Here is a 13,728-nt window from a genome sequence, read left to right on the forward strand (position 1 = left end):
TCAGTCTAGATGTCACAGTAGTAGCTCCCATTCTGCTGCCAGTTTGAATCTTCACATTTAATCTTTTACCTCTTGATTCCATTTCAGCCTTGGAGCCAATAGAGTAGAAAAGGTTTGAGTAATGGGTTTCTTCTGTGTATTAGATGTGAAAATTAGCTGGTAACATAGATTCCTCTGGAGTACATTTTAGTAATGAACTGAAGGAGGAAGGATTGTAGCATGAAAACTGAAGGCATATGGGTTAAATTCCTCTTCTCATAGCCTGTGGCTTTGTAGGTTGTATACTTGCAATAAAGTCAGCAATATTTTCAGAGAAAAGATCGTACCACGGGTCAGTGGAGTGAGTTTTTATCCTTACGTAAAAGTGGGCTTATTGTCATTGAATAACAGCACATTTTTGTCATTTTGCTTATGAGAGTTCTCTTATAGAGATCATGACTGAGCTTTTGTTCTTTGGCTGGAAGTCTTTGGGTTGAAAAAAATGTATGTGATCACTATTGAGAAAAGCATTTACTTGAAAGCTGTTTTTTTTTTCTTTCTTTTTTTCTTTTTAGGTGTTTGGCAACCAGCTCATTCCTCCCAATGCACAAGTGAAGAAAGCCACAGTCTTCCTCAATCCTGCAGCTTGCAAAGGGTATTTCAGTTTGTGACTTATAGTTTCTAAAGGCAAAAGACAAAGTCCCCACAGAGGCAGGTGGTTAGACTGTAGGACTAGAATGAGTGGGACCAATACTCTGCAGCCATGGTAGTCATGCTCAAAGTGGAAGCAACAGTTACTATGAAATAACCTTGCCATAAACTGCTGTTCAGTAAACACCAAGGATTTGTATCAGCTTGGGAGTGGTCCTCCTGGGAATGGTTGTTCTCCTGCTTTGCATAACTGTGTTCGGCTGTCACTATAGACAAAGTTGTACAGCGGTGACCTAAAGCACTCTAGACTCAGGAGGACAGTGTATTCTTTCCAGAGAAGGGAACCTGCACCTGGTCTCGGACGGTAATGTTCACTATTACCAAACGAGGATGTGGCCTATGGAGCATACCTACGAATAAGAATGACTGATTTTCAGTAACTGTTGTATGAAGGGATTGTGGGGAATCAAGTGTGAAGAATAGCTGGGCTTTAGCTAGAAATAGTGTATTTGTTGGTTAGTTGATTGTACCCATTGTGTCACTGAAATAGAGGGGTACTGTGAAGGCAAGGAGAGGGTGTGGAGGAACCCAAAACTACCATAAGTGTGGAAAAAAAAAAGCCATAAGCAGAAGAAAAATTTACAGTGTTAGGTGGTTGGAAATATAAGTTAAAAAACATCATTGCTTGTTTTAAAGAAAGTTTAAATTTACTTTTAAAAAATAGAAAGAAAGAATTGAAGAGGGGAAAAACGATACGTATTCTTGTTTCCAATGTCTAGATTAGTTGTGCTTCCTGAGATTTGAGTAATTTGTGAATATATATTAGGTAGGATAATATAAAATTGAAGTCACATGATATCCATAATGAGTAATTGGGGCCAGATTTTTAAGTGTTCAGGCTCTGTTTTCTGGAGCAAAAAGAAGCAGGGATCCCAAAGTCAGTTTCTGTGGGATCTTTTGGGGAAGCTTGAGCATGACTTCACAATGAAAGGTATATTAACCCCTTCTATAAATTGTGCCTACAGATTATGCAGATTAACCTTGCTTAATAGAAGTTTGCTGGACTTGGTTAAGGCTACTTCTCTGTAAACACACCAATTTTCATATCAGTAATAAACAATACTGTTATACCCTTAAACAACACAACCAGGACACCCAGTACCTCAGTCACTATGGCCTGGTGAGCAGTGGAGAGCTCAGTGTGTATCTGTGTATTTTTCTGCTTCTGCTTCTAGAATATTCTGAGTTACTTAGCCTCCTAAATCCTCAGTGTACTCAACTATGAAACTAAACAACAAAATAGACGCTAAACCAAAATACACACCTTGAGAATCACCATATAGAATTTGGATATCTTTTGTATTAAATGCAGTGGTGCTTATGAGTGTGTTACTAGTATCTAGCTGAGTTCAGAATATTCTCTACTTTGTACTCCTATTTTTCCCAAGAATTCTTACAAGGACCCTTTTACCCTTCTTTAAAAGTAGCTATTTTGTGTGCTTATCATTTAGAAATCTTTAATTTCTGGTGAAAAAGTTTTGGCAGTTTCCTTACATTATAATCAACTATTGTAAGTTCTTGCTTCTAAGGTATACTTGGTTGTAGGGTTTTTGTTGTTTTGGGTTTTTTTTTTTTTTTGTTGTTGTTGTTTTGTTTTTTTTTCCCTAGCCCACATTGTTTTTATATACACATCTTAATTTTTTAGGAATTAAGGTGGTTCTTACATTTTACATATAACTGCTTGTACTGAAAGGTTTTTTTTCCTGTTCCATGTGAGTGTGTGTATGGGGAGGCATATGTCTGAGCACATGTGTGCACATGCATATAAAGGTCTGAGCTTGATCTTCAATTGCTCTTCCAGTTTATTCATTGAGGTGAGGTCTGTGAGTCAGACTCAGAGCTTGTCAAAATGGCTGCTGTCCCTAACCAGTTTCCTGTGGAGATCCCCTGTCCCTGTCTCAGAGGCTCAGCTGGCCGTCACACCCTCGGGCACTTATGTGGGTTTGGGGGATCTGAACTCCAAGTCCTGAGCTTGTTCAGCTAGCCTTAACCATCACTGAGACATCATAGCCCATTTAGCTTTTTAAAAGTAAAGTGGATTCTTGTTTGCAGTACTTGTTTGCAGTACTTTTCTAAAGAAAGGTTAAAGTGCCACCATAGATGACCTCCTATAACCAAGTGGATCCCTGCATGCATCTAGGACACGGAGACTCTGAAACTCCCCAGCACCTTTGGTTTTAAAGCTTTTACTATTTAATGGCCTCATTTTTTTCATCGTGGCCATGCACTAACACAAAATGTATAATTTATTTTACAGCTATCTCATTATGTAGGACTGGTTTAAAACTTCAATAGAACCTTAAGAAATAAGATAGCTATGTGTTTAGTGTTAATAAATAATACATTAAAGAAGTAATTATCTTGTGTAGTTCCTGAGTCTAGAAATTGCCATAAGTACATAAAGTTTTTATTCAGACCTGGTGCTATTGCACCCTTAATTATGTAATAAATAATGTATTTCTTACTGGCAGCAATTGTTTGTCAATCTGAAGAAAAGTCTTTTTGCTTTATTTTAGAGATTTCCTGAACCTGTGGCATCATATAGTGAATGAACAACAAATGTTCAGATTATTGTCTTAAACTCACAGGAGGTACACATGTGTTATGGCAGATGACATGGCAGCTTCAGACCTCGTCAGAGTTTTGCTTTTAGGAAACAGATCTGACCACTCCCAGCAGTTCTGTTCTGATCATTCCAGCAGTGAGAGCATCCCTTGCAGTGTCCCTAGATTCACCCTTTATCTCTGGGTTAGAGTGCAGAAATGGTGAGGGGGAAAGAGGGAATTTGTTTCCATGTAGCTTTTCATATTGATTCTAGTAATTAGTCAAGCACCAGAGAAGGTGGCAAATATTTAACTTGCTTGTATTCTCAATTAGGGCTGATGGTTCTTGTGAAATTTTGTGCAATCTTTTCAGTTTCTCTCTTAGTTCACAACAAGGAATGTTTGTTTTGTTGCCATTTAGTGGCTCTAGCTTTTCAGTGAAGATGGTGAATTTTTTCTGTGCTCAACTCTTAAGTAGTCCTCATTAGTTGCCTTTGTACTTCTCGTATAAATATCCTTAAGAAAGATGAAGCATGGATCATTTGTTTTTAAGGAACCTGTTTTAGACAGATAGCTAAGTGAATCTGTGTATAGAAGTTAGATGTTTTAATGCTGTTTTCATTTTGTGTGTATGGGTGTACGTGAGATAGGTGGGATAGTTGTAAATACCAGGGTAAAGGACAGGCTGACTAGTTGGTATATTTTGACATTTATTTGATTTCAACTCTGCCATTTATGTGGAGAGATGTTTTGCTATTTCTGCCTTTGATCCCTAGAGTGTTCTTGAATCTTGACCTGAATTGAACAGGAGTGCACTTATGGAATGATGTTTATGAGAAATCCACAAACCCATCCAAAGGTTGCTTAATGATTTCTCTGATTGTAGAGCATCACAGTCATGTTGTTTTGTCTTTCCTCAGTATTTACCTGTCTACATTTGGAGATTTATTCACTCATTTATTTGTACTCTAATTCATGAGGTACTTAGTAAATACCTTTGAAATAGCCTAGAAGTTGGAGGAATCAAGAATTAATAAGAACTGGTATCTCTGTAAGCGTCTTATCTAGTTCTAAAGATAGTTTTGAAAGCTATCCTCACCATATGTTGAAAAGATTGCTGATTGACAGGTAAATAAAGTGCTAAAGGAACAGCAACAGGCTTCTGGGCTTGGGAGATGTCAACCAGCTTCTCATTAATTATCCTCGTTAGTCATCTATGCTTATAAATACCTTTGACTTTCCCTTTCCTAGCAAAAATTCAGCTGTCATGAAAAAGACTTTTGACCTATCTTTACAGATTTAAAGATTTGGAATGACCTGTAGCGTTTAAGCATTAAAAAATGATGTCTCTTCTTCTAGAAGATCGTGCTGATTAGTAAAGGATTAAATACATTTGTTTTGTTCCCCTGGGCCATGTGAATAATGTTACAGTTAGTACCTCTACTCCTGTTAGTAGAATAGAAGTAAGTTCCAGTAAAACAGACACATATGCTGTGAAAGTGAGAGCTCTTCAGACAATCCCTGCTTTCTGTCTTGCTCTGTCTGCTCCACTGCTGTATATGGCATTCGGAATTCTCAGTGGATCAAGCTTTGTTATTTTGAGTGGCGCTCTATCTCCTGTTCATTGTTTGTCTATAGAATGTAGCATCCCAGATGTATACAAACTGATTATATGAGACAAGGAACAAACTATTTTTCTCTCTATGGTAACTCACTGTTGAACTTCCTATACTTGAACAAATAAGAAAGTCTGTATTCTCTAGGGTACATGGTTAAAGTTTTTATTCTCAGCCTGAGAATGTGTCTTAAAATATTGCTTTTTTTTTTTTTTTTTCCTTTGTCTACAGCAAAGCCAGAAGTCTCTTTGAAAAAAATGCTGCACCAATTTTACACCTATCTGGTATGGATGTGACTGTCATCAAGGTGAGACTGACTCTAGAGTCTTTATTCACACAAGACTACCACTTCTGATGTATTCTTTCCTCTTATCCTCTAAGAGGAAGGTAAGCTTTTCATTTCAGCACAGGCCCAGATGGGTGTGTGGAGCACAGGCTCACATGGGTGCAGGTCCTGTATTTTGTAATTTTTCCGATTTGTCTTTGGATCTAGATTGAATATGTTCTGTATGTGTGTGTGTGTATGTGTGTGTGTTCTGTGTGTGCCTAAAAGTAATTTGTATCAATTACTGAATATCATGTTATGTTTATGACCTATAAACCATTTGTTGGCCTATTTGGTGACCAGTTCCTATTTCAAAGCCATCTAGGGTCCTCCCAAAGCTACTTTATAGCACATACTTTATGTTTGAGGGTCTTCCTGTGAGTAACAAAATAACTTCCATGGATTTTTAATAGTTCTATGCAGGGATAGGGCACAAAGAGCAGATATTTCAAATTGTTCGGGTGTTTTAGCCCATCTGATATTTAAGTATTTGGTCTCTGCTTGATAGTGTGTCTAGTGTATTTTGAACCGGAGATAGTAGTATTTTTATTTCGCTTGATTTGTGCCCTTTAAGGTTTTAGCATTTGTCTTCAGGGTGTGCATAATGGCTAAACTGTACATTTGAGTGCATACATGTATCTGAGATCAAATGTTCTCAGTAGAAATGGGAAGGTTAGAGTGCTCCACTGTGAGGTCTTCCAAACACACCTACATATTTTTTTTTGTGCCCAAAAGTATTGTTTTATGGAAAACAATAATAATCTCCATTGTGGTAGCACAATACCAGTTGCAAACACTTACTTTTGTAGCTGTTTTAAATTCTGCTGTGTAGCAATAGTACAGGTAGCCATGATTATCCTTCCCTTGATACATGGAAATTCATTGATAAGGAAATTAAGATCCAGTGAGTTTAAGGCCACTCAGCTAAAAAGTAGCAGGGCTGAGATTTACTGTAGGTCTCTTGGGCTCTGGAATCTGTGCTCTTTTCATTACATCTATTTCCCTATTTGCATATGCACTTGCCTTCCTGCCTTCAGATGAAAAGCAGTGTGTAAACAATGTAATAGAAGCCACACTGGACTGGAAAAGAGTCCTTTGGCTGCCTAGCTGTAGAATTAAGACAAATTATTGGGCTTGAATTTTATTTTTAGAGTAAGGTGCTGAATAGATAGTTTCTGAAGCCATTTCTGGCTTAGAAAGTATAAAACTATGAAAATCCATACCAATTGCTTTCATAGAATTTTTATGTCTATCAACGATGTAAAATTAAGAGTCAATATAAAACTAAAGAGCAGATCCTACCTTTTCATCCTTTGAACTTGTGGTCCTGCAATAACAAATTTACCAAAACCTTCTTTCATCTTTCAGACAGATTATGAAGGACAAGCCAAGAAGCTCCTGGAGTTGATGGAAAGCACAGATGTGATCATCGTTGCTGGAGGAGATGGGACACTGCAGGAGGTGGGCCCTCCTCCCCATTTAGGACTATTTTTAAGGAGAGAAGAATGGAAATTAGTTTCTGAGACAGTAGCAATTGTTGTAATTCATTACTTTAGGGCTGTTTCTCACACTTGCACAGCTGTAAGCTTTTCTCCTCTACCTTTCTCTCCTTGGTTTTGGTAAACCTTCCCACCTCACAGAGCAGTTTATGTGTAATCAAATTTGTTTAAGAAAATTAAATAAAACAGACAAGGCTCTATAATTCAAGCACTTAAGATGAAGTGGGAAGGGGGCTGGAGAGATGGCTCAGAGGTTAAGAACACTGGCTTAAAGGTCCTGAGTTCAATTCCCAGCAACCACATGGTGGCTCATAACCATCTATAGTGAGATGTGGTGCCCTTTTCCAATGTGCAAGCACACATGCAGGCAGAATGGTGTATAAATAATAAATAAATCTTAAAAAAAAAGATGAAATAGGAAGATCTGGAGTTCCAGTTACTCTTAGGCTACAATAGCAAGATTAGTACTCAAATATTGAATAAAGCAGAAGGCAGAATGGATATGGATGGGCTAAGCTTGTTATATTGTGCATCCTGTTAATGGTAGCTCTGTGATGGCATCATGGTTTTATAACAAGGACAAGTTTCTCATCAAATGAAAGTTTCTCTCATGAAAATATCTTTATGCCCACTTATTGTTTCTGTTGTATAGAAAGTTAACTCTTGATACTGCATTTGTAGGAAGACATGCTACTTGTTCAGATGTATGCATCTATGTCTTTTCTGTTGTAGTTCCTAAGGTTGGTTGGTTGCTAGTTAGTGCTAGAGAACAAACCTCATGGATGCTGGGCAAGTGTTATACTATGGAGCTACATCCCTAGTCTCGTCTTTGTTCTAATATTAATATCAGTTTTCCTTAGTGAGATGCCACACCTATTAGAATGGCCAAGATCCAGAACACTGGCAGTATCAAATCTGATGAGTGTGGAACAATAGGAAATACCATTCATTGGTGATGGGAATGAAGAGTGATCTAGTCACTTTATACAGTAAGCAAAACGAAAAATGAGTGGTTTCACTGAAAACTGAACACACTCTTACCATATGGTCCAGCAGCTGTACTTATTAGAATCTATCTAGAGGAGTTACAACTGATGTGCATACAAAAAATGTACACAAGGCCATTGATTGGCAAAACTTGGAAGAAATGAAGGTGCCCTTTAACAGGTGATAGTAGAGTGGTATATGCTGCAAGTAATGGATTATTTAGCATGAAAAAAGAAAGAGCTATCTAGTTATGATAAGACTTGGATACTGCTCAGTGAAAGAAACCATGAAAAGAATACAGTCTACAGTTCAACTGTTTGACTTGTGGACCAAGCAACAGTAGAGAGTACAAATATGAGAGGCTGGAGAAGGATTAGCAGTCAGCACACAGAACTTTTAGGGCAATGAAGACTTTGGTGATGATGGCCAGGTGTCAGTATATGTTTTTCAAAGCCTATGACATGTACAATACAGAGTGAACACCAAGCTAAACAATAAAGTTTAGATAGTAATGTAGGTTTATTGATTTAGCCAGATGCCATAGTTCATACACACACATATTACTATTGGCTTTGACCTCTGTTTGGTGGCTTCATCAGTGTGAGGGACCAGAAATGAACAGCAGAAACACTGTCCTATGTTTGACATGGCATTTGTATGAGCCTTAGTAAGCTTCCTTTTTAAAAAGGCTCTGCTAATGATCTTGTAATTGTTTTTATAGCGTGTTAATGAAATGTGAAGGGTTCTGATTGTATGCCTACAAAGAATGAAGCAGACCACTGACAGCCCATTTAATACTGAAACCCAGTGAGGCGGGACAAGATAAAGGGAGAGGATATGTCAACCTTCATTTTTACAAAATGTTTTTAAGGAAAGACAGTGAATTGTGTATTTGGCGTATTTGCAATCATTAAAAGACAAAGCAAAACAAACAAACAAACCAAAAACCTTGGCTAGAGAAATGATTGGTTAGGTATAACAACTCATACCCAAGGAGGCTGAAGTAGGAGTACAGTGAGTCCCAGGACAGCCTAAGCTACCTAATGGTACCCTGTCTCAAAAGTGAATAAATAAATAATGACTAAAATAAAATAAATGATTGGGGTTACCTGTTTAGTTCCTTTGTCTTCATAGCTCTCTGGAAGAAGCACTTCAGTACAAATTTCTGAGCATAGTAAGCCATCCTTGCCTCTATGTACCACAAAAGGCTAATGCAGGCTTTTCTGTATAATTGAAAAGAATTCACATTTCTGTAGCACCTACTATACATAAACATTAGTAAACTTATGTTTTCTAGACCTTGAAACATAATTTTACTAATATAATACGGATTTTTATAATTTATTTTAGTCTTTATTCTAGGTTAAGAATAAAATCCAATTTATCACTGATCATATTTGATAATATGATATGTTATTAACATCTAGCACATCATTTAGTATAGTTTCTAGAAGAAAACAAGTTTATGGTTCATGAAACTTGAGCCTAATTTTGATAAGGAAAATGCATGTTTATAATATTTTTTTACATTCATAGGTTATTACTGGAGTACTTCGAAGAACAGATGAGGTGAGCTTCTAAAAAATACTTTAAGCTTTTACTTGTTATCATTCTTTTGCCTTTGGCTCCTCATGATGCATAATACATATATATATTTATGTATATTATGTATATGTGTGTAGATAAATATATACATATATATATATACACTGTAATGAGGATTGAACCCACGGCTTTGGGCATGTTAGGTAAGCACTGTGTCACTGAGATTCACCTCCAGCCTTTTGTTCATTTAGTTTTTGTTTTTAGACAGGGTCCTGATAAGTTGCCCAGGCTAGCCTTGAACTTGTTATTCTCCTGATTTAGTCTCTGGCATCTCTGGAAATCCAGGCATAGACCACGATGCTCACCTCCTGTGATAATTTCAATCCAGGACAATTGTGATAGGATTGGAGTTTTGAACAAATGGTATAATACTTCTTCCTCTGTCATAGGTCACTCTCGTGAACCCATGGTGGACTTCTTCTGTTGGTAATCCAGGGTACCCAGTACCATTTAACAGCAGCTAGTGTGATATGTAAAAATTGCCTATAGATTTTTTTTCTTCAAGGAATTTGTTAATAAATTAATAGTGATATGTTTATATAATAGGAGCCAGATAACACTTAAATGAACGAACTAGGCTTATTTAGTTAAGAACAAGCATAAGGACCTGAGTTTCATTCCCAGTGCCCATGTAAAATCAGCTGGGTATAGTTGGCGGTGCTCCTGGTAGTCCCGGTGCTGGTTCACCAGGAGAGCCAACTTCACAAGTTTTAAACCATGTGTAACATGTGTGAGACCTTGTCTTAAAAAATAAATAAATGAAGGGGAACAAAAGTGTGTGTGGGACAAGTCAGGAAGTTGCCCTCTGTCCTCTTTGTGCACCCTCAACACACACACAAATGCACAGATAAGTGTGCACATACACAGATAAATGAGTATCAGTCACAAGAATGAATTACATCTATAAATATCTACATCTTTAGATCTTAGAAATGTTAAATGCAAAGTAAGTTTTTAAAGAAAGAGATATATTTTTACATGGTTTTAGAATTCAGAAACAGTACTGTCAGTGTGTGTTATTAAATATGTAAGAATGTAGTGAGAAAAAGATGATGTAATTGGAAAAGAGTCATGGTGACCTAGCATTATGGTTTCCTCTAGGAGTCAGGAGAACAGAATCTCAAAGCTCTTCATCTGTCTCTGCCTATTTGTTTGTTTATTTTAATTTTGAGGTCCAATTTATTTCTTAAGACATCAGAACCAAAAGGGCAAATATACTTTAATCTAGGTTATGGACATACAGGATTTTGTAAAATCTCATTCATTTTTCCTGCTATAGTTTAAAATATTTAAGTAAAAACAATAAGACATAATGTTCCAAATAGTCTTTAAGAATCTGCAGGTAAATGTTGTATATGTGATATTTAGTTAAATCACCTGTTATGTCATTAACTGGCAGCCATTTGACTTATTCTTTTTTGCCTTGTATGTATTTGAAGTAGGTAGCTCATGAAATACTGCCACCTGTCACTGTAGATTTAATAGGCATTTTTAGTTGAATTTTAGCTCCATAGTTTTTGGCCAGTGTGATAGCTTAGTACAGTCTCTCACACTGGTTCAGTTTTAAGACTGTTGTTATCTTAACCCGGTTTCATATAAATAATTATAGTTACTGAGTACTCAAATATTTCTTCTAAATTCTGAGCATTATGTTTTCATTGACTGCTTTGTTTTAGAAGCTGCTATTCCCCTTCTACAACACACTCTGGAGTATTTGCTTACAGGCTTAGGGATGGGGAATGGAGATGAGAGGGAAGACATAGGCCAGTTACTTTGTCATAGAGGACACACATATGCCGCCTTTAAATCCAATCTTCTGACTATATCAATACAACTTTCTCTTCTTTTTGTTCTACCAGGCTACCTTCAGTAAGATTCCAATTGGATTTATCCCGCTGGGACAGACCAGTAGTTTGAGTCACACCCTCTTTGCTGAAAGTGGAAACAAAGTCCAGTAGGTTGCCAGTATGGAATGCTAACATCTGTGGGTGATAGAGCCTGGGACTGAAAATTAACATGCATGATAAAGTCAACTTTTCAGAATTTGGTAGCTTGAGACTTCAAGTTATTGAGAGGGAGCCTCCAGGCTTTCAGAGAATCGGGGTGCTCACAGTTGAGTTGTGGTACCTTCCTCATCTAGTAAGTCCTGACATCAGGGTGATGATGGGTACTTTCTGCCACTGCAGCTGATGTAGAGATGCCACCTCTCATCTGTACTGTTTCCTGAAGGAGAGGGCAAATTTGCACTAATCATTTCCTTGAGTACACTTGGTGTCAAATCACAAGTCACTTGTGGAGACTGAACTGGTAGTCACAGCTTCACTGTCTTGGAGATGTAATCACAACTAAATACAGTAAAACAACTAGATACAGTCACATCTTTTTGTGACTGCCTGAAATGCTGGGCATATGGATATAATAGACAGAAGGGGGATAAAGTCCAAGATCTAAATTAAATTGCTGTGAGTCTGACAGTGTCTTCAGGAGTCAGGCAAATTGTTTTTCTACTTCTTTTTTTCTTGACAGCTTTATGGAACAAAGCCCAAGTTTTTTTAAAAAGGTAGTGCTCTTCAACTTGAGACCTGGCTTTCACAGCAATTAATAACAAATGGTTGTCAAAGACCTAAATAAATGGACGATGTTGGAGAAATTGTTACATTGTATATAATGTAAAGTTTGTGACAGTTGGAAGTCATAAAGTAAATATTTGCTGAATTAATTAAAAATTTCTCTGATATTTTTCTTGTTATAACCTCCTAAGTCAGTAATAAAGGTACTCAAGTAATTTTTTTTTTTTTTTAATTTCAGTTAATTTTTTTTTTCTACTTCAGAGTGTTTTCTTAGACTGGTTCTTATAGACTGACTTTCCCTGTTGTAATTTTGAGTGCCAACAATTGTATCTCTTAACAGTTCTATGCTGTTCATAAAAGCCTGGGTGCATATAAGAAAGCCCAGGCATGCATTTATCAGACCCTCATTCTAGTTTCTCTCAGGTGTCACAGCTTTACAGGGCCCTTCAGCTATTTTCTAACCATCCTGAGGCCTAGTAAGTAGAAGAAGCCCTTTAACGGGCCATACTTTTTGGTCACAGGTTAGAATTTTTGTGGGGCAATAGATAATGATAGATGAATGACTCAAGCATTTTTGCTGACCTGATATTAATCCTATCCAGTTTAGGACTTGATTTCGTTAGGGAGCTTATATTTCCCCTGTATCAGTAGAGATTATTGAACTGCATTAGCCTCATTTCCAAATGCCATGTCAGTGATCAGAGAGGTAGATTATTTTCCTTGCCAAAACCTTTGCCTATCTAAAAGTCAGTTTACACTCACATGTGGCCACCCCCAAGATCTGAGATAGTGCTCTGCTTCTTAGGGGCTATTTTTCCATGTTCTTAAACTGTTGTTATTGCTGCTTCTATTTGTAATTTAAAGATTTATAAAGCGTAATGTTTATGCATGCTCCAGGGCTGTTGGGTAATCAGTAACTACCATGGGCTCAGAATTTTGCAGACCTTTTTTTAACATGGCTGCTGCCTGAGGCTATTTAAAAGAACAAAGATTTGCCTTTTGCTTTGCTGTCAGGATTTCTTGTAGCTAAATTATTAAAAAAGAAAAAGTCTTTTTTTCTTGAAATGTGTAATGTTGCAGGTAAATAATCCTAAATGCCAGGCTACAAAGCTTCTTTATTAGAACTTTGAATTATTGTTAGAGAATGAGAAATTTGGGGTTACATTTAGTTGTTCTTCTGCTAAGCAATTTAGAGAAGCAATTTAATGCAAAGTCTTTTTGAATTGTAGTAGTTAGGGTTGTTTTTTTAGGTCAGTCCTTCAAAGCCACTTTCCAAATCTCTTCAAATCTCTAAATAGCGCCAGGTGCTATTGAGATTAAATCAGTACAGACATCATCTGTGGCACTTCCTTCAAACTGTACACACTCAGAGGAAGTCAGCCTACCCTTTTGCCCATACTCCTTGTTTCCTCCAAGTGGAGTTGCAGTTTTACAAAATTTTCTGCCCATTGCCCAAAAGTATCTATATTGAAAGGAAAAAAAAATGGTTCATAGATAAATATGGGAGTTTTGCCTATATGTGGGATTCCTGATGGTTAAGGAAGCTAGAAGAGGGCATTGGATCCCCTAGAACTGGAGATACAGGTGGTATGGGAGTAGAACCAGGGTCCTCTGGAAGAGCAGGAAGTACTCTTCACCTGTGAGCCATCTCTCCAGCCCACACTCTCTTAAATTAAATGGAAAGAAAAAAGCAGTCCAGCTAGCATAAGCACTGGTAAGTGTATTCAGCAACTGAAACTCATCTATTAATGTCATGAATGCCAAGTAATACAGCCACTATAGGAACTAATGTGGGTATTTCTTATCAGATTAAACATAAACTCATCATACGTTTAGGTATTTACCTAAGAGAAGTGCAGACATACAGATCAATTCAACAACCTGCATCTTTTT

At 37.1% G+C, this 13,728-nt stretch overlaps 1 protein-coding gene across 4 annotated transcripts in view; it reads left to right on the forward strand.

The window, feature by feature from the left end:
- Agk (acylglycerol kinase) overlaps window positions 1-13,728 on the forward strand; it is a 74,733-nt gene that overhangs the window by 26,818 nt on the left and 34,187 nt on the right. For all 4 annotated transcript variants that reach the window (XM_055602141.1, XM_055602142.1, XM_055602143.1 and 1 more), the window contains 5 exons: window positions 555-634; window positions 5,081-5,156; window positions 6,543-6,635; window positions 9,197-9,229; window positions 11,125-11,219. In XM_055602141.1, the coding sequence (XP_055458116.1) occupies window positions 555-634; window positions 5,081-5,156; window positions 6,543-6,635; window positions 9,197-9,229; window positions 11,125-11,219 (377 nt within the window). The remainder of the gene's footprint in view (window positions 1-554; window positions 635-5,080; window positions 5,157-6,542; window positions 6,636-9,196; window positions 9,230-11,124; window positions 11,220-13,728) is intronic.

Source organism: Psammomys obesus, unplaced genomic scaffold (assembly GCF_907164565.1).
Source record: "Psammomys obesus unplaced genomic scaffold, mPsaObe1.curated_primary_1811, whole genome shotgun sequence".
Taxonomy (NCBI): Eukaryota; Metazoa; Chordata; class Mammalia; order Rodentia; family Muridae; genus Psammomys; species Psammomys obesus.